At 32.7% G+C, this 25756-nt stretch overlaps 3 protein-coding genes across 3 annotated transcripts; 2 read left to right on the forward strand and 1 right to left on the reverse strand.

The window, feature by feature from the left end:
* LOC109724308 (agamous-like MADS-box protein AGL30) lies at positions 5086-7036 on the forward strand. The gene is made up of 3 exons (XM_020253091.1): positions 5086-5716; positions 6798-6857; positions 6958-7036. Exons 1-3 carry the CDS (start codon positions 5532-5534, stop codon positions 7013-7015), a joined length of 303 nt encoding a protein of 100 aa, XP_020108680.1. The 5' UTR covers positions 5086-5531; the 3' UTR covers positions 7016-7036.
* LOC109727617 (serine-aspartate repeat-containing protein I-like) lies at positions 14741-15151 on the forward strand. The gene has a single exon (XM_020257779.1). The coding sequence runs from the start codon at positions 14741-14743 to the stop codon at positions 15149-15151; it is 411 nt and encodes a 136-aa protein (XP_020113368.1).
* LOC109727627 (two-component response regulator ORR21-like) lies at positions 16130-24272 on the reverse strand. The gene is made up of 5 exons (XM_020257790.1): positions 24155-24272; positions 23574-23726; positions 23069-23491; positions 19129-19190; positions 16130-16891 (listed from the first exon to the last, which is right to left on the reverse strand). The coding sequence occupies exons 1-5, from the start codon at positions 24270-24272 to the stop codon at positions 16130-16132; spliced, it is 1518 nt and encodes a 505-aa protein (XP_020113379.1).

Genomic DNA, 25756 nt, shown 5'->3' on the forward strand with positions numbered 1-25756 from the left:
AAAGTTAAATAGAACCATAGTTAACATAAATTTATCAAACTATATTAAGAAATAATTAAAGCCCTTTTTTGGTGCACGATAAAGCTATTTTGAACGCACTTATAAAAAAAATAAAACAAAAAAGAGGCCCTTACAAATGTCTTGCATAAATTCTAATACATGTGCATGCACCACATCCATAAATTCTATTCTAGGGCATTAAAATTAGAATTTAATTTATTAAATATTTTCATTAATATATGTTCAAAGTGGTGGATACGAAAATCATATATATATATATTGAGAAAAAGATAGCAAACTATCTGCTTCATTTAATAAGTGGAATAAACTAGACTTACAAGATGGATGCAGCTAAGCCTTCCGAGGAAAAGAAAAGAAAAAAAGAAGAAAAAAACCAAAGTTAGAGGAAAGGAAAAAGTGAAATGTTCCGCGCTCAGTAGAAATTACTCCAATTGGTTAGGAGAACTTTAATACAATCGAGCGAGCGCAAAGGGTTGGGGGATATCGCTTGAAAGATCTGTTGTTTCGCTCGGTCCAGATCACCCACCAGTAGAGATGTCAACGGGTCGGATTCGGGGCGGATTTTTAAAAACCCGAACCCGAACCCGACTCCAAACCCGAGACCCGAACCCGAACCCGAACCCGAACCCGAACCCGACGGATTTTAAAAATCCATATCCAAATCCGAACCCGACCAAAAATTTGAAACCCGAACCCGAACCTGAAAATTTGAAACCGAAATAATTATTTCTTTTTTCAATATTTCAAAATATATTATATTAAATCTAAATTTTTAAAATACAAATTCAAATATAATATCATATATATATATATATATATATATATATATATGATATTATATTTGAATTTGTATTTTAAAAATTTAGATTTAATATAATATATTTTGAAATATTGAAAAAAGAAATAATTATTTCGGTTTCAAATTTTCAGGTTCGGGTTCGGGTTTCAAATTTTTGGTCGGGTTCGGATTTGGATATGGATTTTTAAAATCCGTCGGGTTCGGGTTCGGGTTCGGGTTCGGGTTCGGGTCTCGGGTTTGGAGTCGGATTCGGGTTCGGGTTTTTAAAAAATCCGCCCCGAATCCGACCCGTTGACATCTCTATGTATCAGTGTGTACTCCTCGTCTTCGTTGGCTTGCGGTACCCACTGGGAGGGGAGATATGTTTATATGTTCTCACCCCCCACCATTTTTCAGGTGATGCGGGCGATGAGGGTTGTGACGAGGCGTGAGACACATTAGTAGCGATCGATAGAGCTTCTGACCTGATTGAATTGGTTTAGTTTCTATCCTTACTTATTCAAAATAAATAACTTAGACATTTATGGTTTAGTGGTTTTATTTCGGTTGAATGTTTATGGATTTATAAAGTTAAATATTATGGCTTTTATAACTGGTTGTGAGTTGTAAAAATAATTTTCTACCCATCGTGATAGTGTCTTTAAAGAAAAGGTTTCCGAGTGGAAAATAGTTTTAAAAGAGTTTTCTTGTGGAAATGTATTAGTATGTTGTGTAGTGAATGATTGTGGTTGTACTTGTGCTTGTGCGATGTCGTGCAAATACAGGGGATGCTCTGTCCGTTTGAACAATGGGTCTCCTATATTTGTGGCAGGTCTGTCATCCTTTGGGTGAAGGCATTCCTTTGGGTCAAGGTTTTCAAAAAAAAAAAATGTATTGGGCATTTTCGCTGTTTTATTAGCTAAAAAGGGACCTCGGGGCGTGACAATATATATATATATATATATATATATGTAGAGGCCGGGGCTACTATACTCTTATGAGTATAGAACCTCTTGCCACTCATAAATTTTTAACCGTTGATTGATGGGATGTGTGGTTTGGGTGATGGTGGTCCCCACTTAGAATGATAGTGGTCCCCTAGGTTGAGTGGATAGTTGGTTGAATAGTATGATCTAACGGGTGGAAATGATCATGGAATAAATCTAAGGGCCGAAAACTTGTGAGTATAAGAGAACCAATGCTCATAAAAGTATAGTAGCCGGACTCTATATATATANAAAATAAATTCGGGTTCGGGTCGGGTTCGGGTTCGGGTTCGGGTTCGGGTCAGGTACAATCAATATCCATATCCGAATCCATATCCGCCGGGTTTCTAATTTTGATATCCATATCCGAATCCATATCCATATTCATCGGATATATCCGTTTCATTCGGGTTTGGATTCGGATAAAATTTCGGTATCCATATCCATTGACATCCCTACCCACCAGGTGGCTGACAGTATAGATAATCTCTTGTGTCTTGTCTCGGCATTTCCTTGACAGAAGATTCTATTCCATAGTTCTTGAGCCTCTTTCTGGGGATCGGCGAGTAACTCCTGGCCGTCTGCGTTGAAGAGTAGATATTTGACATACACGCAGTTGCAGAAGAGGTGATCATACTTTTCTAGGTCATTCGCACAAAGGACGCAGACTCGTTCCTAAGGCAATCTCTGGGTGCGCAATCTATCCGCAGTAAGAAGTCTGTTACGTAGCAGCAACCAAATGAATATTTTGATTTTGATCGGGATTTTTAATTTCCATATGAACTGGCTTGTCGGGTCTCTTCGACCAGCATCTATAAGAAACTAGTAGAGTGATTTGACTGTAAAATGTTGATTTGAAGTCCAACGCCAGTTGACCGAGTCCGGTCTATTGAATGGATTGTGAGGTTGTAGTATATCCTTTAACTGCAACAGAAAGATGTGTCTTTCTAAGGAATGGGCCGACACGAAACCCCGACAGATATAGTGTCATCTCCAACCATTAGCGCTCTAGCATTGGGACACAGTAGCCTCCTTATTCCTAATATTGTTAAATATAATTGGGAACTCGGTGCGAAGAGAGGTCTCTCCCATCCAGATGTCCATCCAAAATCTAATACCGTTGCTGTCCCCTAATGTGTAGCTTGTACTGCATTTGAACACGTCACGGCAACGCAGTATACTCTGCTACCATTGCGAGTAGGAGACGAAGGCTTTGCCCTCATGTAGCTGCCGTCTTCTGCTGTAATATAGGGTTTTAATCAACTTAGTCCAGGCTAGTTTATCCTCGATAAAGAAACACCACCACCATTTAGATAGGAGGTCGTGTTCATTGATTCTAAATTTTTGATTCCTAGCCCCCCTTCTTTCTTGCTTTTGCAAATGGTTTTCCAGTTAACTAGTCATGCCCCCCCGCTTATTTTGTTGCATCCTTTCCAAAAGAAGGCCCTACTGGGGCCTCGACTCGTTGAAGAATCCATTGGGGGGCCTTGAAAATGGTAAGGTAGAACAACGACAAGTTAGTAAGAACAGAGTTGACTAAAGTCAGTCTTCCCCCTTGACATAGTAGCTTTGCCTTCCAACCTTCGATCCGCATGTCAATGCGATTAATAACTGGGGACCAGTCCTCCTTCCTAAGCTTCTTAGAGTGAAGGGTCAATCCTAAGTAGCGGAAAGGTAGAGTGCCCACTTTACATCCCAGAATAGAGGCAGGTCAGACTGCTTTGTGCAGATTAGGTCCCAGATAGTACAATTCGGATTTATCTATGCTGATTTTAAGGCCTGATGTCCATTCGAATAGTTTCCAAATGAACCCTATATTGCGCGAAATGCTTTTTCTAGGTTCGCAAAAGAAGATTGTATCGCCTATGTATTGGATAAGGACGGTCTGACACTTTTTTTTGAATCAAATAATGCCTTTCTTTATACCATTAATGATTTTTGGCATTACTTAGTAATTAGTAATTATGTCTACATATTCAAGTTATAAACTGTTGAATTTTAATACATTTAATTTTTAATCATTGTGTATAATATCTTTCAAATTAAATTTTAATTTTAAACGAATCTATTATCAAATATAAAGGCCAGTTTATGATATATATTAATTGAATGCATGCCAATAATAGTGTCTCCTATATATATAATAGAAACTCATATATTCAAAGCAATTTTTTGCCAAAATAGGTATATTATATTTTATCACGATTTGAACCTCTTTGCTGTCCAGGTATATCAATTTCCACATATAGTAGATAAAATTGTATGGGAACCCTCTCAACTACTAGAACAATTTAAAATAGTTCTCTCAACTGACACCCCATCATTCTAAGGTTAGCATACCCTTTGGACTCCTAATATTTATTTTTAAAAATTTGACAAGATAAGCGCTAATTTTCAGCCCTTGAATAAGGGGTGTAAGATATACACTCCTTTTTGGGTGTGCAGGTGGTAGTACTCTTATTTTTTGGGGGAGGCAATTGCTTATATACTTCTGAAAAGTTCTCGACTTTCTTATTTATTCTGCTTAGAAGGCTAATATTAAAAATATCCTTTTAACATTACAAGTTTTTTCAAATATATTCTTAGAATTAGATTCTGCTAATTAGTGAACTATTAGGAACAATCGTTATTTCTATGAAATTACTATTTTGCCTTTTCAAATATACCCTTCTACCTTCACCGACTTCTGTTATTTGCCCTTAAGTTTGGAACAAAAGAATATTTTGATTTTTGTCTTTTTAAATGTACCCTTCTATTGACATCAACTTTTCTTATTTGTCTTTTAGTTAGGGACAAATAGATATTTTGACTTTTTTCTAACTCTGGTAGAAAATTTAACCTGAGTTTAACTCGAGATGACGTAACGGGTACTAACAGTGAGGTTATTTTTGAATAATGAAGAAATATACACGGGTTATATTTGAAGTAAAGAAAATAGAAATATATAAAATATTTCAGAAGTATTGAGGGGTATATAGACACTAATTCCTTTTTTTTAACGAAGACTCCTTCAACTTCTAACTTTTTTTTTATGCTAGTTTTATAGTCAATTAAGTTAAAAAATCATATTAAATTTAATGATTTTATTAGGTAAAGTTATTAAATTTAATAAAATTATTAGTAATTTTGATAAAAATCTTCATATCTCTTTCTGTTTTTAAACTAAATTTACTTAATTCCCAAAAAAAATGAGAACACAGAGATTCTCACTTAAAAAAAGAAATACTTGAAAGCTGAGTTTCTATAAATAATAATAACCCCGGTGACCACGTTCCAGTTCTACATGCGACGAACCAGAACAGCGCCACAACAACGAACGGCTCAGATCATCCCATTTCAAATCCAACACCCATCATATGCCCGTCTCAAACGCAATCGCAACCGTTCGTCCCCTCACTCTTGTCACTCAAGCACACAAGCACTGTTACTACGTAGCCACTGCATTCATGGAGTGCATCCCCTCCCCCTCTCCTATCCTTCCAAAAACAACACCCTTCCACTTTAACTCCCACCCCCTCTCCCCGGCCGCCACCTGTCCCCTGCCCCACCGCGTTCCAGCTCATCATCGACGACCAAAAGAGGAAAAAAGAAAACGCTTAAAGAGATCGGCGACACGCGAAATGCAGTATGTTTCGCGTCGATATATATATAAATATATATACATGTACATGTACACACAAATACATACATACGTGTGTACATCTGAGCGAACGGTTTCGTCAGAGTAAGGATAGGAGGGAGCAGGGATGGGGTATACGAAGGTGCCGATGGAGGCGAGGGATACGTTGCACCACCGCAAGAAGACGTACCGGAAGAGGCATCCGGTGCTGAAGAGGCGCGTTGAGGAGCTTGGCGTGCTGTGCGAGGCCGACGCGGTGCTCCTCATGTTCTCCCCCTCCGGTCACCCTTCGCTCTTTTGCGGCGGGACCAGGTAATCCATTAATGCTCACTATTTCCTCTTTTGTGTGTGTGTGTGTGTGTGCGCGCGTGTGTGTGTGGCTAGGTAGTAATTAATGATCACTTTCTCACTGTGGTGTCTCCTTGATTTGTTTCTGCTTTTGTGGTTCGATTCATGCATGGTTCTCTACTCTCTCTCTCTCCTTCCCGATTTTGCTTTTATATATATATATATATGTTGGTTTTTGGTTATTTGTATTACACTGAGATCTTTTGTTACTACTCTGATCAATTTAATTTATTATTATTATTATATTTTTTTACTGAAGATGGATCAGGAGTACATAATATGCATCTGGTAAGATCTTACAATTCTTGATGTACATTTATGCCTATATATATAGTTGATGTGATGAGGTTTTATTTGGTAAAATTTAGTTTTAGCTTCTTTTGTCCTAAAGATTATGTTGTACTATAGCTTTATAGCCAATGAGAAACTTAAAAAATCAAAAAAAGAAAAAGAGAAAAAGAAAAATAAAAGAATAAAGGATATTATATATATATGAATATTAAAGCATAGTATTTTTATCTAGTAATTGTGCATTAAACCTCCAAAAACTGTATCAATTTGGGCAAACCTTTCCATTCCAAGATGAAGAATATAATGATTGTAATATATTTTTTTCTTTTCCGTGAAATTTTTTTTCCTCTTCTTTTTGTTGTTCAGTTTTAACTTTAGTGATCAATAAAAGGAAAAGGATGGCTTGGTTCTTCTATTTATCATTTTTTTTTTCTAAAAGAAATACTCTAATGTGTTTGGATTCTGCATTAGAAGGATTATGTATAGTAGAAACAATTAATATAAGAATGATTGTGTAAAAGGAAAAAAAGATAAAAAGGATTAACTAAAAGATCGACTAATCTATTCTACATATATTTTGTGCCAAATTTTTTTTTTTCAGTTTTTTTAATTTTCTTGAAGTTCAAAAAATATAATAATTTACGTTTATCTGTTTTATTTTCAAAATCATCTATTGACATGATTGAACTAATTAAAATTGTTTGAACGAGTGATTTGAATGTATGTTCACCAACAGCTGCCTTTTGTTTTCTAGTGATTTGGCAGAAATTTTGGAAAAGTATTCGAAGGTCGATCCTACCGAAAGAGAAAACAGGTGCAACAACAGTACAAGAGGCAACTGATCTTATACAACATATTAGATTTTATTACACTAATCTTCTTTTTTTCTTTTTTTTTTTCTCTGAATGCTACAGGAAGAATGAAGTTATTGCTGTAAGATCTCATGAGCCAAAACTTGTTGGATATATATAAGCGCGTCTAATATAATTACAGGAACTAAGTTTTAATTAATTCCAAATGCTACATATTTTTAAGATGCATGGTATAACTGTGTTTTTTGGTAACAGAAACTTAGGAAGTGCTATGAGAAAGAAGGACATGAGATAGATTTGAAGGGCTTAGATTCCTATGTGTAAGTATCTTCTTTTAGCTCCTTACCTTCTATTTAGACAAATGATGAATTTTTGCCCCCTCTAATTTGCTTTTGTTTTTTTTTTTGTAATTTTTTGATGAATTTTACAGATCTGAAAAGAAAGAAGTGAGTAATATTTATTGTACTTTTGTGTTAAATTTTAATCTGTTGGAACAACAACTGAGATATATCTCAATTTTTTTTTTCTCTTTATAGGAAATCAAAAAATACTTGCAAGAACTAGAACAACAAATTAATGAGTCAAAAGAGAAATTGAGGTAAGAAGCAAAATAGAATTAAGGGATATTGTTTGCTTTTACTTTCCTTGTCTGTTTTTCTTCTGACTAACGAAGTTCACAATTTGATTCTTGATTTTGAAAACAAGTTTTTTTTTTTTTTTTTTTTTTTTTTTTTTTTTTTTTTTTTTTTTTTTTCCAGTTTTCTTGCATTTGAATAACTAGTCCAAGTGTTGCTTTTAATCCTTTATTGGATGAACAAACTGAAGTCATTAGTGTTCAGTATATTATATATAAGGATCTAAATAAGGAGATAAATGTTGCACGAGTATAACAATGTTACCTTATTCACTTTTCTAATGGAGTGAATAATGGTACAAGTCAATAAAGAGTATAACAATATCACCTTATTCACTTTTCTGAAATGCAAAACGTCAAACTTGTCGTTGATAGTCCGAATAGTACAAGCCAATAAAGAGTTCACCAATAGACAAAAAAAAAAGAAGAAAAACTAAAAAGAGAGCGATATGCGATTACCAAACGTATGGATGCAATTGCTTGTTTGGCCTATCTTAATTTTGAAATGGCTTTTGAATTAGACAATTAAATAGTCTAGAACCTCTTTAACTTCAATGGAAAGATTAATTATGCGTCTTTAGGCTCGTAAATCACTTAGCAATAATGTATAGCACATTGGCTTGGATAAATGCATTCAAAGTAATTCGGATTATAGAAGGTGATCAAGCAGGCCTTATTAGTCACATTTTTATCTCCCATGAAGATCAATGATGTAATGATGGCCTCAAATCATAAGGCCAAGTACCAAGTGCCAACAGTATAAGCGAATGAAATGCGAAATGGATGTAGTTCGATTGAAAGTTAACTTCGTCAAAAGCAATATAAATCCTATTGGTCTTTCTAAAATATGTACGTGGATGTTCGGTTATACCTTAGTTTATTGTACTAACACTGTTCATATTGATGAATAAAACATTTAGTTACTTAATAGGTATTAGTGTGTCTTTTAGTTTTTCTATAATTTTTTTAATTTTCTACAAAAAGAATTATGATATTCTAGAACAATGTATGTCTTTTAGTATTTCTAGAAGTGTCTTTTAGTTATTCTATAAAATTAATGAATGAGTTAATGTATAAAGAAGTTGAGAGATATTTTGAGAATATTATTTATATATATATATGTCATAATTTCATGATGGCAAAAATAAGTCAAATAGAATTTTGTACTTTTATTTGAGAAGAAGGATACAATTAATGAGTGAGTTAATGTATAAAAAAGTTTGAAAGGTTTTTTGAGAACCTATATATATATATAAATAATATTCTCAAAATATCTCTCAACTTCTCTATACATTAACTCATTCATTAATTTTATAGAATAACTAAAAGACACTTCTAGAAATACTAAAAGACATACATTGTTCTAGAATATCATAATTCTTTTTGTAGAAAATAAAAAAAATTAATGAATGAGTTAATGTATAGAGAAGTTGAGAGATATTTTGAGAATATTATTTATATATATATATGTCATAATTTCATGATGGCAAAAATAAGTCAAATAGAATTTTGTACTTTTATTTGAGAAGAAGGATACAATTAATGAGTGAGTTAATGTATAAAAAAGTTTGAAAGGTTTTTTGAGAACCTATATATATATATTATGTAGTAATTTCGTGATGAAAAAATTAAATCAAATTGAATTTTCTAGTTTTATTTGAGAAGAAGAATTTCTTCTTATCTTGCCCCTATCTCCAAGGTAGATTTTCTGTGAGAGAAGAGTGTTGCTTGATCGTTGCAGTTGGTGGAGTCCTTGCAGTGGCAAGCGTTGCTCGACCATTGCGTTGATGGGTTTCATGTAGTGGTGAGTGTGCTCGATTTCAACGTACGTGGTGGGTTCTAAGGCGGCTGAGTGATTGTCAGGTCGTGTTTGTTCTAGCTCCGTGTCCCCTCTAAGTTCCAACATTAATTGCTTTAATTTTTTTCTAATTTGAGAAGATACAATTATCTACCGATATTGAGGATTTTGTTTAATAGTTTATAGATTAGAAAGGATGTTGCTGAACTATTTGGGCAGATCAACTATTCTCCATTTCCTTAGTATGTTTTTATTTGAAAAGTTAACGACACCAATAGAAGAGTAGTTAGAAGTAATTCTAATTACTATATAATTGATCAAATTTAATTTAAGTAAGTTTAAAAAATTCATTAATAAGTTAAAGAATTAACCAAGAATCTCATGAATTATTCTGAATATAAAAGCAAATAGGTGATTCATTATAATACTTGCACTGTTTATTATAATACGTAATTACCATCCTACAACATTGAAACATCGCTAGCCCAAGGTTTGTCGTGCTACGGTATATGATCTCGTCTTTCTTCATAAACACAAAAACAAGTAGTACAGCACACTATTCATGCTAAGTAGAGAGACCAACTCATTTTACCCTTCTGATCGATTCGCAATGTGGAACAATTTTTATAATAAATTTAAGAAAAGATTTTATTAGAAGCATCGATATGAACTTATTGAAATGAGATAAAACATATAGAACAATCAAATTTATTGACAAAAGTACAATGGAGAATCATAATACTCCATGCATCATACAAATACCTAATTGGCACAGTGCTTGTCATTTCGTGCTATTGAACACTAGCTTACAGTATGGTTATAATCATATTTGTTTTTTAATAGGCTAATCAAGTAATTTGTCAAAATTGATTGTCTTACAAACAGTAAGGTGTAAAACCTCGGTGTGAAATAAGAGTCGTATGAAAAAAAATATACTAATATTCGCCATATTTAACTAGTCTAGCTCAAGTAATTCCTAGTTTAGCAAGTTCAAAACTACCTAAGTAATTACTATAAATCTACATATCAAATCCCTTTGAAAATTTTGATAAGCTTTTCTAAGTTAAGGCATATTTAGGCAAGAGTACTTGGACTGTAAAACTATCAAAGCCGCTTAATGAGTAGGTGGCGTTGCAAATTAATGAGTCAAGTCAATTTGTCTACACTATATTAGTAGGCTTTTCTTGCTGTATGATATATAATTAGACTGTTGGTTTATTACAACTTGATTATTTAAACTAATAATTAAACTTGTTACTAGTCACTTTGATGATCAAGTTATTGCTTTAAATAAACTAGACACTATGCTAAATGGATAAAAACCTATTCATATATTCTAACTCTATATTGTCTAAGAGCTCACAATACATATGTTGAGCCTAAAGTTTGTGCCTATACTTGGTTTGTTTTATAGCAGAACTATTCTTAAGCTAAGCTTTCTAAGCCAAGTTTAAGCTGTTTATCTAACTATTTTGTTGTTTGGAGTTTCTTGTTTTTATTAGTAAGTATAAGATATCTATGTAGATGTTAGTACTCCTATGTCTACTAGCTATAGACATATGAAATCTGGATTTTCTTTTCTTTGGCAAGGATATATTTATACTGATTGGATTTCTTGTGCCTTATGAAAAATTAATATCAAGCTCACATTGTGTTTTCGTTATACAAATTAATTAAGAATATCTAGCCTAAACAATCAATTTCTATCGAAATATCTAGACTTTGGAACAATCCAGAAGCTATTGATGACATAGTTCAAATTACTGCAATGGAACAAACCCTTCAGAAATCTCTTGAGAGAATTCAAAAACAAAAGGTAATTGTTTTTTATTTCCTAATCCGCACTGTTAATTAGATAATATTTTCCTTTTGCAGCAATTAGATTTTTTTATTATTATTGCACTATTTGCTATTTCATTCATTTTGGTTTATTATTAAATAAGCAATGACAATTTATAAAGACTAATTTCAATTAAGATGTTGATTTTTAAATAGATTAAACCTGATTTTATCGTCGAACTTATGTGATTTGCATTATAACAAGTTGCTTGTGAAGAATCCTTAAATTCTAATACAATTCATCATTTGACCCATACTATGCATCTATTGCTCATCAACTTATATTTCAATTTCTAATCCAAAATCATTCTGTTTATACTGCATAAAATTTACTTAGTTGACATGTTGTCTTAAATGTGACTAATTAATTATGCACTTTTTAAGTTATGTACTTGGTAATATATAAATGTCTATCCAAGAAAAGTTGCCAACCGATGTAAAACATGGTCAAATGTGTATGATCATAAGGTTTACTTAAGATAATTTATATTTCTAAAGACTTCAACAAGTGGTAGCTAATGTAAATTACACATCAAAGGTCATCGTGGTAGATACATGCATGATATGTAAATATGGCCATATGTTAACATTTGTAGCATCATTCTGTAATCTATACATGAATAAGAAACTTTGACAAGTATGCATGCATTGGTGTTATGTGTATGCGATATCTATACATTTGGCAAACTAACATTGCAAAGGAGAAAGATATCAAAACAATAAATATTGAAAGACAAACTTACTCGGTGTAGATGAGTTATACACTAGGATAAAAAGAAGTCTCCAAATAAGTGTGAATTGAAACCAAAATGCAACAATTTGAGCATATTAGGCAAATTAGTTTCATAGCTTATGCAATAAATGGAAAAAAAAAATATTTTGCCACATCTTTATGTGAGCTTGCTTTTTTGAAGATATTAGTTCTAATAACTCATATCATTTTACGAATTTATAAGAATAAATGGAAAAAAAAAATATTTTGCCACATCTTTATGTGAGCTTGCTTTTTTGAAGATATTAGTTCTAATAAAGTTTTCTAAAATTGTTCCCTTTATTCTTATAAATTCGTAAAATGATATGAGTTATACTCTCATTTGCAATGCTTGTAAGCTTTTGATAGTCATTTGTTGGTTGTATTGTGTGCACTTGAATTAAAAAAAAACAAAATTTAAGGCAGGGTATTGATTATTGAATAAAATTTTCTTATAGGCAAGTATTATAGAGCTTGGGGAATATTCTGAGGTAAGTTCTAAACCAAGTGGAAAATTAAATATAATATTTACGGAAGAAGTATGATATACATGAGGCATATGAAGTTACATATCCTTTTGATCGTTTTATTTAAAAACTAATATAAGAATTGTGCAGGTATTGTCTTCTGCTTCTTCAAGCAGCACTATCGACAACAACTTAATTGATGTTTCTTTATGTGAACTGCTTGAATAGTATGTGATCGACTACACTAATGCGATATGGCTCTAAATTATATGACTTGTTTAATTAATCTTCTAAATCATATCATGAACTCATTATTTGTAGCATAATTCCTGTTCCTATTAGCCCAATGGATGAACTAAGCGAAGAAAGAATTTTTGGATCAAGCTTACATCCTAACAATACAGTAATGCATAATACGATCGACGAAATGAGAGAGGTACATCCATATATTGTTTTATTTTTCGCAACAAGTATTTCGAGTTACTTTCTTTATGAGGAAATAAAATAGGATACCAGCTAAGTATTACCACTTATTTTGCAGAGTTGGAATACTTTGGGTGGATCATCACTTGGTGACAGTTGGTGGGACAAAGTTTATAATTATGATCCGTCTAAGTAGTCTGTTAAGGTTTCACTAAGCTAAATAATTAATAAAAATAATGCAGGATAAAGCATCTTTATCTAGAGTTTAGTATCATCATTTAAGACTTGTTCACTAAAAGTTAGACATATCTTGAAATAACTTCTATGCATGGCAGAGAGATTTGGCACTCTTTATTATGTTTAGTATGGCTTCTTATTTTATAGAACATCATTCTATACTAGCTAAACCATTTGAAGAAAAATATCGTTTTACATAATTTAACATAGTATCAGAGAGTTTGAGCTCCGCCAGACTCTTAGTCTCATTTCATTTTCTTCTATTTAATTTAAATCCATGTCCTGAGTCTATCAAAATCACTGTTCTCTGATAACTTAAGTTTTTAGAGTATAACGGTTGTTTCATATTCTTTAACAGTAACACTTTATCAAATTTACTGAGATTTTGATAATATTTTGTATTATTGTATCTTCCACACTTTCTAATATTTCAATAAAAAAAAGAAAAGTTTAGAAAGGTAAAATACTAAAAACAAAACCTTTTTCATGACATAATCTTATTGAAATTTCTTTCAGCTTGAGTTTATATTTAGAAATTGCTTTTTTATGGAGTCATCTAGTTATTTATTTTAGTTTTTTGTAATGCCATATTTTGAATTTGGTTTAAGAGTGCCAGATTTAAAATATATAGGTTAGCTAATGAAGTTTTAATTCTCAATTTTGGAGAGTTCAGTTTACCAGTCCAACTTATTATCTCGATCCGTATATAATCCACCTCTCCATTCTGTTTTGATGAGCTCTACTTCCAAAATATGCACAGAAGATCCATAATCAATATAAACTTATAAGTTTACCAGTCCAACTTATAAGTTTACCACTCTCTTCCCGGAACGTCTTTTGAACTTTCAAATTTTTTGTTGGATGAATGATTCAATGATGTCCTCTCTGCTCTTCTCTTCTGGGGTACTTATAACCCTAGAAATCAGAGTCCAAATCCTACTGAATCTTGGCCAAAGTCCAAAATGATCTCTTATCATCTTTTTTTAAATGAACACTCGAGATCATCTAATGCAGGGTTTAGATCTTCCTCCTTTGATTTATACTTATCTTATTAAAGAATAAACAACATAGATCAACTTTACTCTTAAAAATCGCATGTCTAAAATTTGCTGTCAACCTATTCTCTTATGTGCTTCTGCGAAAAATAAATTAAGAAAATGGAATAACTATATATAATTCCAAAATAAATGCTTTTCTCGAATTATATTACTAGTTAAATAGTCATAAAAATAATCAATATTAAAATATTTCTTGCATGGTATAAATTATTAAAAATTATTATTTTCTATAAATGATCTTTTCCATTATTGTATATTAGTTGTTATAGCTTATGTTTAGATTTGGTGGCATAACTTCTATATTTGAATTTTTGATACTGATCTATAAATTAGTTCTTGTAATAAAGCTATCTTAATTTGGACTTGCTCATCAAAATAGCCAATTACATTGAGGGCCAATTAGACAAATTCCTAATAAAGAGTTCAGTTGGTCCATTTGGAAGGTCTAATAAAGTAAAATTATTCTATAATGTAGATCTTATATAGTAATTTTAGGGTAAAAATGTTGGTTAGACCTTTTTAAAAAATACTCTATTCGTCGCGTTAGTTCCCTAGCCCTTCCTCTTCTATTCTCTTTCCTCATTCCTTCCATCGTCTTCTTTGCTTCCTCTCCTTCTACTTCGTCCCTCTTTTCCATCCTCTCTCCCCCTTCCTCTCTCTTCACTTTCTTTGATGACGATGACGATAATGACGTTGGCACCGCCTTCGATGCCGTTGCCATCGCTGACGTTGCCGCCACCAACTCCGACACCGCCGCTGCTATCGCCTCCGACACCGACACTGGCCGTTGACGACGCCGACGCTGACACAGATGTCATCGCTGATGCTGTCGACGATGATGATGCCGATGCCACCGCTACCGACTCTACTCCCTTTGACGGCGATAATGACAATGATGCCGATGTCGCCGCCGTTGATGACGATGATGCCGGCACTAGTGACTATGGTGATGCTGTCGACGATGATGACGTCGATGCCGCCACTGCTGACAACGATGACAATGCGACTCCTGCTAATAGCCATGGCGACAGGAGGAATAGTAGTAGGAGGATGGGGATGCGAGCGGCTGTTGGTGGAAATGGGGCCTGACAAGTTGTTTTTAGTTATGTTTAAATTCTTTTTCTCAATTTGATACAATCTACTAATGATATATTTTTTTAAAGTTTGTTTTAATTAGTGTAATATTTCTTAATTTATTTAAGAATTAAAATAGAGTATTTTCTTAAGAGGCAATACCAACTGTAAAATATATAGTAAATTTTTTTTTACAGAGTATAGATATTTTCAAGATATTAAGTATATAGCATAAAATAAAACTTTGTATTATTTTTCAATGATTGCCAACGAGGTCCTGAGACTTCTACCCAGTAAGAAATCAATGAAAAATATAAATTGATAAATAGAATTACTAGTGGGGTGCTTTTAAAGAAATATTTATTGAATCAAACTGATTTAAATATGAATCAAAGAGTTAGTTAACTAAAACAAAACTAGTTTCCAAATCAAAAATTTCGAAAGGACAATAGTAGTCTTTGAAAATAAAAAAATAATTTTATCTTATATTTTGCTATCCCAAAAATACTGAAATCACATGCAAAAGTGATAAGCATCAACTGTTAATGGTCTAATATACACTTAACATGGTTAAAGAACTTCGTATGACATTTTCCGCAATACAACTTGCTATAAGATCACTTGAAGATATTGAGTGATCCTATCATCCTTGAAAAGTAATCGAAAAGTCTTTTCATTTTAGAAATTTGAGAATTTATATATAATTGATTTGAAAGTTGTATAAAAATTCTAAAGAAGTATTATTATTAGAAAGAAAAAAAAGAAAACCAAACATATTACAGAGATTGTCACAAATACATTTATATAAATATGTCTTACTATTTTGACACAAGGTTCACTGTAACTCACATTTTAGACGGTTTATGCCAACTAGAATAAGTTATAATTAAGTCATACACAAACCAACCAACATATGCAGAGCATAAACTACAGAAACTCTTATAAGGTTCTTATAAAAAGTAGCTTATTTTAAACATAACAGTTAACTATTTGTTACCATATATAATCATTATCATCTCGAATAAGCACATCGTCTAGAAATTTATCGAGCTCATCTCCTTTTATGTTTGAAGAGCTTCCAACTTCACCAAAGCCACTTTGCTGCTGGACAGGATTTGCGGTATTCTCAGATTGATTGAGTCCCATAAGAAATTCAAAGGTGGACGCATCATCAATCATGTAGTTTGTCATAGAAATATCAAGAGAAGGATGGGGTTCACTATACATAGGTGCAGTGAATTCAGAAGCCAACATAGAGTTTTCTTTTTCGGTGTATTGCATTGTATTGGAGTAATAAAAATTGTCATCATTGTTAGTCGCGGTATTTGCTACTTCGAATTGATTGTTATAATTCGAAGTATTGGTTTCTCCAACTGAAGTAGTAGGAAAAGCATCAAAATTATAGTAATTCATTTGGTCCCTAGTAGGCAATAAGTTATTTGTTGCTGGAACCATTCCATTCCATGAAGTATTTGGAATATTTAGTTGATTTTCTAAAAATTGGTTAGGATTAATATTGCTGGAAATTGGTTGCCCATCAATTATGTTAGGCATAGGGTAATTATATGGGCTCAAAACATATTGAGGAGCAACTTGTGGTGAAAGCATTGGAGGATTAGGGCTAGGGTTTGGAAAGGTGATTAGCTGATTTGGAAGTTGAGCAATGGGAAATGCATGATTTATTGGATAGTTGTGAGGATTCATGTAAATGTTCATTCTCTCCCTTTGCTCCCTAGTTACTCGAATACGATATTTCTGCAATATAAAAACATTAATGAAAGTAGTTAGTTTATGATATTGATTTATACATGGTAAAATATTTAGTCTTATATTAAACAAAAATAAAGTGTTTATTACAAATCAATAGTTGAACTAAAAAATATATATTAATTCATCACAAAAAAATGGCACATTACACTGCTGAATACCAAAAACCCTATATAATTATCTATATTATATAAAACAAGCACTCAAGTTAAGAAAATAGACAAAAAGGATTTTATTGCTAGACTTGTTGATTTGATAATACTACAAGAATAAACACACAGTTATTTCTAAGGAAACTATCTCTAGTACTTGAATGATTTGAACAATTTAAGTCTAAATGCTTAACAACTAATAAGTTACATATGTACCTAAAGATATTATTTGATATTTTTTTATTTTAAAGAAAATATTTTTGCAACACCCAAAATTTTAAGTGACAACTAGAGAAAAATCTATTTTTGTGTCAAGTTTCAGAACCTGGGTTCGTGTTCTGCAACCTGACAAAAGGCCAGTGAAGTTGGGAGCTTTGCCTGCATTTCAAAACTTGAATTCGAGTTTCGAAACTTGCCTGCACTCTCCCTTCTATATATATACTCCATGAAACTTGTTACACAAGCTTTGTCCCACTCATTCACCCTTCTCTCTTTTTTACAGCCGAGAGCACCTACCCTAAGCCCTGGAAAAGCGGAAAGAGCGCCTCTCCTTCCTCTTTTCTCAAATCTCTTTGACAAAGGATTGTGTTCGAAACGTTCCAATACACACTAAGAAAAAAAAGTTATCTTGCTTTTCTGTGCCTTACCTTCACTCAGTATAAGGGCATTTTTCGCGGGAAATCTTGATCTCCCAAGCCTCTTATTGGGAGGTCACTCCTAGATAAGGTGAGTGTTTGTAACGATTCGACCCGCTAGCAATAATAATAACTGGGATTAAGCATTTTGTGCCGGCAGTTTTGGCCCAAAGAGTTTTTATTGCTAGCTTGTGGATCAAGTCACCAGCCGGAAGTGTGATATGAGTTTTGGCTGAGCCAGGGTCGGAATGACAGAATAAGTCAGGGTCGGTGAATGATAGACTAAGTCAGGGTCAGAATGACAAAACTAGCAAGACAAATCTCACATCGCCTGGTGATCTTGGGCTTTGTGTGTGTTTAGGGCTGACAAGGATGTCAGGGCCTAAATAGGGAGAGTTTGTGACACCCCAATAGTTTCATATCGGATGAAAATAATTGTTGTTGGATATATAAAAGGAGTCCATGCTAATAATAATAACTGGGCTTAAGCATTTTGGGCTGGTGGTTTTGATCCAATGAGTTATTATTGCTCGTGGGTTGGGTCATTACAGTGTTATAGGATCTTTGGTTTACTCGGGACATGTGTTATTATTGTTTTTGTGTATTTTCTAGGTTTTCACTTAATTGTTTGTTCGACCAATATTTTAATTAATTTTCAAAATAAGATAGAATCTAAGGGTTTTTTAAGGCCATCTTTGTATATGCTTGCAAACGGCTGAGCATATTCCTTGTATATGGCTATCATTGCCTTCCTTAGGGTTTTTATAGTAACAAGTCAAAGATTTCTTGGTCGTTTTGATGGCGTCAACTGGTTGTTTTTTGTTTTAACTTCAAAATCCAACAAACAGATCTAGAAATTTTTATTAGTTGTGATTCTTTTTTCTCTCTTAGTGTGATTATAGAGTTTTGTGCAAGTTAGAGGTGATTTTAGTTGAGTTGGCAACCCAACGCTATGAATTTTGCGAAGTTGCAGCAGTTGGAACTCAGCTTGGAAGGCTTAGTTCCAGAATGTGAGGCTAGTTTCCAAAAATAGCTTAATGGAATAGAAAAATTAAGTTATGGTTTCATGGAACCTAGACCTAGGTTCAGAACCTGGGTGAGGCTTTGTAACCTTGATGTTAGATTTCGAAAAGCATGCTAGTTGACACCTCTAATAACATGTGTATGGATAGTAGTGGATGCATCCTTGGTAGCCTTGTAGCGGTAGATGATATTTGTCATTCTTGAGATTTGGCATATATGCTAGTACTGCTACTAATCTTTTTGAGTGTCAGCATATGATCAAACCTTACAGGTTGAGATATAGTTGTAGAAACTTTGGGTGGTCACTCCCTAAGGTCCTTGCCGGAGTGGGTTGTCACTGAGTGGCAGTCAGATAACCAGTCCTGGTAATCTACACTGGCATAGCAATAGGATAACTAGTCTCGGCTATGCTTACGTAGGGAAGCAACTGAATAACCAGTTCCGGCAATGCTTCATCGGCAAGCTTAGACTGGGTCTCTATGACCAGCGAGTCGACATATTAGGTACAAGAACATTGTTGGCACTTTGTGTCATTGATGCGGGTTACTTCGTATTTACTTTTGCCGTTTTAGCATCTTGGTAGTTATTGATCAATTTTAGTTATGTACCTATACTTTTTGTCATTTATCTACCTTTTTTGTTGTTTTCTTAGTACACCAGTGGTGCAACTTGTCTTAATCGGCTCGCTGTACTCATTGAAAAACTTATATATAAGTTTTTTACATCCTATTTTTCAGGTGTCAGCTGGGAAGGAGACAGTCGCGTGGCAAACACACGTGTAGATAGTTTATCTTGAGACAGCCATATCTTTTGTATTTTGGTAAAAGGTTGCTATATTTTGAAAAAATAAAAGTTGTAATGAACTCAAATTGGGAAATTTGGTTGTAGTACTCAATAATCACATATTTTGTAATAACCTTGGGATGAAAAAGATAAGTTTTAAAAAATCTTGAATTTTTTGTTTGTTCATGCATGACAAGTGCTTAGTATTGACGTTATGCAAATATGGGTTGCAGTCTTGGTGTTTATGACGAACCTAGCCACATTCCAAATATGAGCTTCCGATGTTATTCGGAGTGTGACAATTTCGTAGATGCTAAGGAAAAGGACAACCTCCCTCATGCTTATTTTATCTTATGTTTTTGTCATATTAACTGCAATGTGATACAAATGAATATGTTAACCTAAATAAAACTAATTTGTAATATTTACAACTTAGAAGTAATGAAAAATCTTTTATCTCAACATTCTAATTTTTCTACCAACTTGAATAAATAATTATCTGATATAGAAAGATAAATTTTTCATATTAATTATAATGTGATATAACATGTGAATGTTTTGTCTCAAATCTAGTTTGAATTTTTTATGACTTAGCCCTTGGTACATTGAAATTGTCCTACTACCTCCAATTAATGCATGTTAGTTTTAGTTCCCTCTAAATGATGATCAAAACAACCTACTATATAAGTAAGTACTTCTATTGCTTAGAGAATAGAGAATATTAAGTGCAATTTTTGGATTTTGGTCTTAACCTTTTTCTCTATTTATAGGTCTCTATGGTACATTAAATAGACCCACTAAACTATCTACATAAATGGAAAAAGAACCCCTGAGTTGTCCATGGTCCTTGGGCTTCCGCAGGACTATTTATGATGCTTTAACTCTTGTAGATGCGTGCTGCTTTGTCTTCCGCAGAGGATTCTAGAACAACGTCTCTTTAGTTGCCCACTTTTAGTTTTGTGAAAAGTATTCAAGGACATTGGCCAAAATTTTTCTAAGTCACTGACATACATGTGACTTAGTTTTGGATATAGTTTGGATTTCAAAACTTTTAAATTGAAGTATTAGCTATAGACAAAAGTAGGCTCAAAATAATTGCTAATTGTTCTATTAGAATTAGCTTTTCTAGAAGAAAGGCCAAACTTGTCTTTACTGCTAGTTTAACATGCTTTATTCTTGAATTGAGAGAACATACCTCTTTTTAAGAAAAGAATGAATGTTATAAAAAAAAAGAAACATGCTATAAATGTAATATTTATGTGTGGTAATATATTTGACTGGATGATACGTGCTGTTTTTTTTTTTTTAGAGTAGGTAGCACACTATCTGCTTCGTTTATTTCATTTAGAAATAAACTTAGTTGAAAATGTGAATCAACTAGAATTCGAATTTGGGACCTCGAGTACCAACCACCAAGCCTTTTGCCACTTGCTCTAGGGACAGTCGGTGACTGGATGATATATCATATACTATATTGAAAATTCTTTAGTGCCTGCTTTATCCTATAAAAGAAGTGTCTTGATATTAACTATAAATACTTCTTTACTAAATAATATCCATTCTCTCATGCTATCCAACTCAATAGGTTGTTAAGAACAACAAATCCTACTGTTCGTTAAAACTTTCAAATTATAGAATCCTCATAGTAGTTATCTGAAGAAACCTATTGTGAATATCTCACTATACTAGGCACCCTTATTTTTAGAATTATTTGACTTCATGGTGATTGATGGATACATCACGTGAAAGTTGCTACTAATTAGTTTTTTCTTTTGGCATAGAGATCCATGCTATTTTTTAGTTAGATTCATTCTTTTAGTTATGTAATATTTTGACCCTACCGAGAAAAGCTGTGCCAACTTTGGACCCTCTATGGATTACGATTTATAGATAGGAACTCTCTTATGTATGAAGATATGATAATGTTTTACGTATCTAATTAATAAATATTAAAATTGCACCTTAAATTAGTCGACATAAGTAGTATTTTCTTTTACTTGAAAAAGAGTGAAGAATACATCTTTTTTTCTTGAAGAGGAGATAATTAATAAATATTTACGATATTCTTTCAAGAGTTGCCAAAGAACTGAGTTATATAGAGTGTGAGAAATAATTAATTAGCTTTTCTTATGCAAGCTTTATATAGATAGCTAGCTAAATTATGAAACCAAGCTAATACTGTAGACATCCTTAACCCCTAGTATAGGGTTTGCTCCATTGAGCATCTACGTATTGCTGAGTTCATTCCTAGTGTCATTGCCTTATATTTTACAATGACTAATTATATATTATTAAGTCCACATATTTCTTAGAATCATTAAACCTAGTAACCTCTAAGGTATCGGAGTTGAGACATTGAAACATAAAATTTGTTTAACAGTGAACTTCTTCTAACGCTTAAGTAACTTAAGAACATTATTTTTAATATTTATGCTCAACACTCCTTTGCGTGGCTTAATCGTTGACTGGAAGTAAGACATAAATTTGATTTTTGAAATTGAAGGATGGATGCGCTTTGGGGAGTTTAACTCAAGACATCCTACTCGAAATTTTTTTGTCAAAAAAGATCAATTCTCAAAAATCTTAAAGTTGTTAAAAACTCGTGTTGTTTTAGTATTATATTTGGTGAAATTCAATTAAAGTTTATATCCTAATACTTATGCCAATTATTTAATTAAGGCCAAATATCTTATAATGCCAATTAGAGTTGCAAACAGTACATAAGTAACATAACCTTAAATAGATCCAATCATTAAATTTTTTTTTTTTTTGGCCAACAACAACTTCAATTTGTGTCTGCTGCGTTATAGCGTATTCTCACTTTAATTATCAGCTTTTCGTTTAAAAGTTTTACTTAATTACTCTATAATTTTATTTTTATTTCACCCAAAAAATTTATTGTTAAATAATAATATAAAATAAATATTTTAAAAAGCAACAGTTATTTACTCCAGTAACAAAAGTATAGATAGTTAAGCAAGATAAAAGCACCCATATTTGAATATTTTAGAATTTCAAGTGCAACTTTTTGAATGCTCGATAATAAAGTAAAAANAAAAAAAAAGGATCAATATTTGATGTAAATTAAATGTGATAAAATATTTGTTAATAATATATATATCACTCCTTACAAATTTAGTTAGTGAGAAGATCCTATGGATATATTGTCATTTATAATTCATGGCACATCTAGTCCAATATAAGAATTAGTAGGCTATTTCATACACCATGCATATAGTCTAACTAAAAAAAAAAAAGAAAAAAAAAGGAATAAGGAAAAACTAAGAAGCAAAAGGCAAACATCAAACCTGAAGGTGGCTAGCAACATGGTCTCTATCTATGCCTTCAACACCCATTAGCTCAACTATCTTACTTGGAACAGCGTCTACGCTCGCGAGATGAAAGAGAGAGGAGGAGAAAAAAACTATGAGAATATCTTTGAAAATAGATACACTATAAGATTGGATTGTTCATAAAATAATAAAGCCATGCACTCATTAGAGGGAGGAGGAGGAGAAGAAATAAAGAGTAAAGAAACTCAATTTTAGAACAAAACTAGGGCATGTGATTACCTATTCCAAGTTGATTGACGGCATTCTCGAATTTTTCCTCAAGATCAGGAGTCCAAATCATCCGCTTTCTTGTCTCCGAAGAACTGCCGTCTCCATGCTTTTTACTTTTGTTCTTCTTATTTCCCTTGGAATTTCGATCTATATTATCTATGTTTTTGCCTTTGTTAATATTGTCCTTTGAAAAATCATTGCTTCCTCCCTGATCATTCACGGTTGTAGGAGAACTTTCGGTTGCGAGAGCCTTTCCCTTTCCATCATCCCTAATTTGTTCTTTGCCAATATTTTCTGTGGAGAACTTTCTCCAAGCTACAACTCTCCACAGATTAGCGATGTCGTTGATGTTGAGTGGCTTCTTAAGGAAGTAGCATGCTCCTTCTAAGATCCCCTTTATCATGATATCCTTCTTTGTATTCACTGACACAACTGTATCCATAAAAGATATGATGAGTAAAGAAAATTATTTGGGTGGCATAAGAAATTAAAGGAAAGAGTACATAGTGAATACATATCACAGGGATGCCCATTTCTCCCTCAACAATTTTAAGGAGATCGAAGCCACTCATCAATGTCATGTGAATATCCGATAACAGCGCATCAAATTCCCCTTCTCTTTCTTGGAGAATTGATAATGCGGTAATTGGATTATTGCATGTAGTCACTGCATTAGGGATCAATTAAATAAGTTAGACACTTCATCTTGTTTATAGAATGAAACCATATTTGTAGTTCCTCGTCCGGAAGCAAATCGACTACAGGATAGGAGGTGTGAAACAGTGATAATCATCTAAGATACACTGAAATATCAAGAGAGGTTGAAATAGGAAAAACTTGAACACTGAAAACCCTAATTGTCAGTCTAAGATTGTAAACTAGAAGTATTAATTAGGGAAAGAAAGATGAAAACTAACTGTAGTTATATAGATGTTCAATATAACTCGATCTTGTTGCTCAAAATTTTGAGATCAAGATTCCAATGAACATATTCTTTTCAAATAAGTGTGTAGATCATAAGTTCTTGCACTCCTTTTCTTGATTAAACCTACTAATGAAAAATGTGAGGATGGTGTATGAAACCTTCAATCCTACCTTTGTAGTGGCATGATGAAAGCATCACCTTAGCAGTTTCGAGAAATGACAGATCATTATCAACAACCAAAATACGAAAACCATTAGGAAATACAGCTACAACTTCATCATCATCCATGGTGGTTAAGAAATAGTTGAAGACGAATACGAAGAACACCGGCGCAAATGAATATATACCCATTTTAGATGCATAATATGCACGACATGTGGCTTTCTTTTGTAGAAAAAAGTTACCGAAAGAAGTAAAACATGTTACGTGGTGTATACACTATAATTAATATCAAAGAAGTTGGTCAATTCACCATTAAATTTTTTATCTTAACCAAATTGAAATAAATTTTTTCCATATATAGAATTAAGTAAATTGATGCATTTATGTACAAGAAAAAAAATTCCGGTTTTCAATTAGTTTAGGGAAAAAATAAGCATGCCTATTCTGCTATTTGTTACATCTCAATTAATCTTAGTGAAACTAATTAGAAGAACCACGATTTCTTTTTTTCTTCACCAAATTAACCATAAAAGTTTCACCATTTTTTCACAAAAGCATAAAATATTCTAGCTCATATATATGTAGAGTTGAGCTGAAATATTATCGGTAGCAAACGAGCTTCATTGTCACCCATTTTTTTCAATACTGGAGCCTTCGAATCGATGATCGATACCGTTGAAAATGATCTATAACACTTGAAGTATATAGAAATTAAGTTTCATACTTTTTCGATATTGTTCTCTTATCTATCAAGTCGACGTAAAAATGAACAGCTGAAAAATGAATATCCTCTAAAAAGTGATGATAGGTATTTTGTAATCAAGACCGAGAGTATAGATCTTGTTCTAAATAGTTTAAAATTTTTTTTAACTAAAATTCAATTGATTTAAATAATTCTACACTGTCAAACGAGAAAATGCCTCGTATCTACCATTAAAATTAAAAATTTTGCGGGTAGCGTGCTACCTATCTCTCAAAAAAAAATAAAAATAAAAATTTTGCACTCTCTCTCTCTCTCTCTCTCTCTCTCTCTCTCTCTCTATATATATATATATATATATATATATATGAGTCCGACTATACTACTCTTGAGTATAGTCCTTTTTGTACTAATAAGTTTTTGGCAGTTAGATATGCACTTGTCATCATTTTCACCCGTTAGATCACATACTATTCAACCAACCATCCACTCAACTCTAAGGGACCACTAACATTCTAACTGGGGACCGCACATCCCTTCATCCAATGGTCGAAAATTTATGAGTACAAATAGGTCTATACTCATAATTAAGAGTATAGTAGCTCTACTATATATATATATATATATATATAAGTCAATTGGGTTTGGAGATATATATTTAAGGGGAAACTTCAAATACCCCCCCTGTGGTTTCGCATTTTCTTACTTTAGTACCCTGTGGTTTAAAGTGTATCAAATTAGTACCATGTGGTTTCACACTTTCTCACTTTACTACCCTGTGGTTTCAAGTGTATCAAGTTAATTAGTACCCTGTGGTTTCATTTTTGTATCAAGTTAGTACCCTGTGGTTTCAATTTTTTTTTTTTATTATCTATTTCGGGTATATAATTTAACAAAATATTAAACCATA

This window comes from Ananas comosus, linkage group 2, assembly GCF_001540865.1.
Source record: "Ananas comosus cultivar F153 linkage group 2, ASM154086v1, whole genome shotgun sequence".
Taxonomy (NCBI): Eukaryota; Viridiplantae; Streptophyta; class Magnoliopsida; order Poales; family Bromeliaceae; genus Ananas; species Ananas comosus.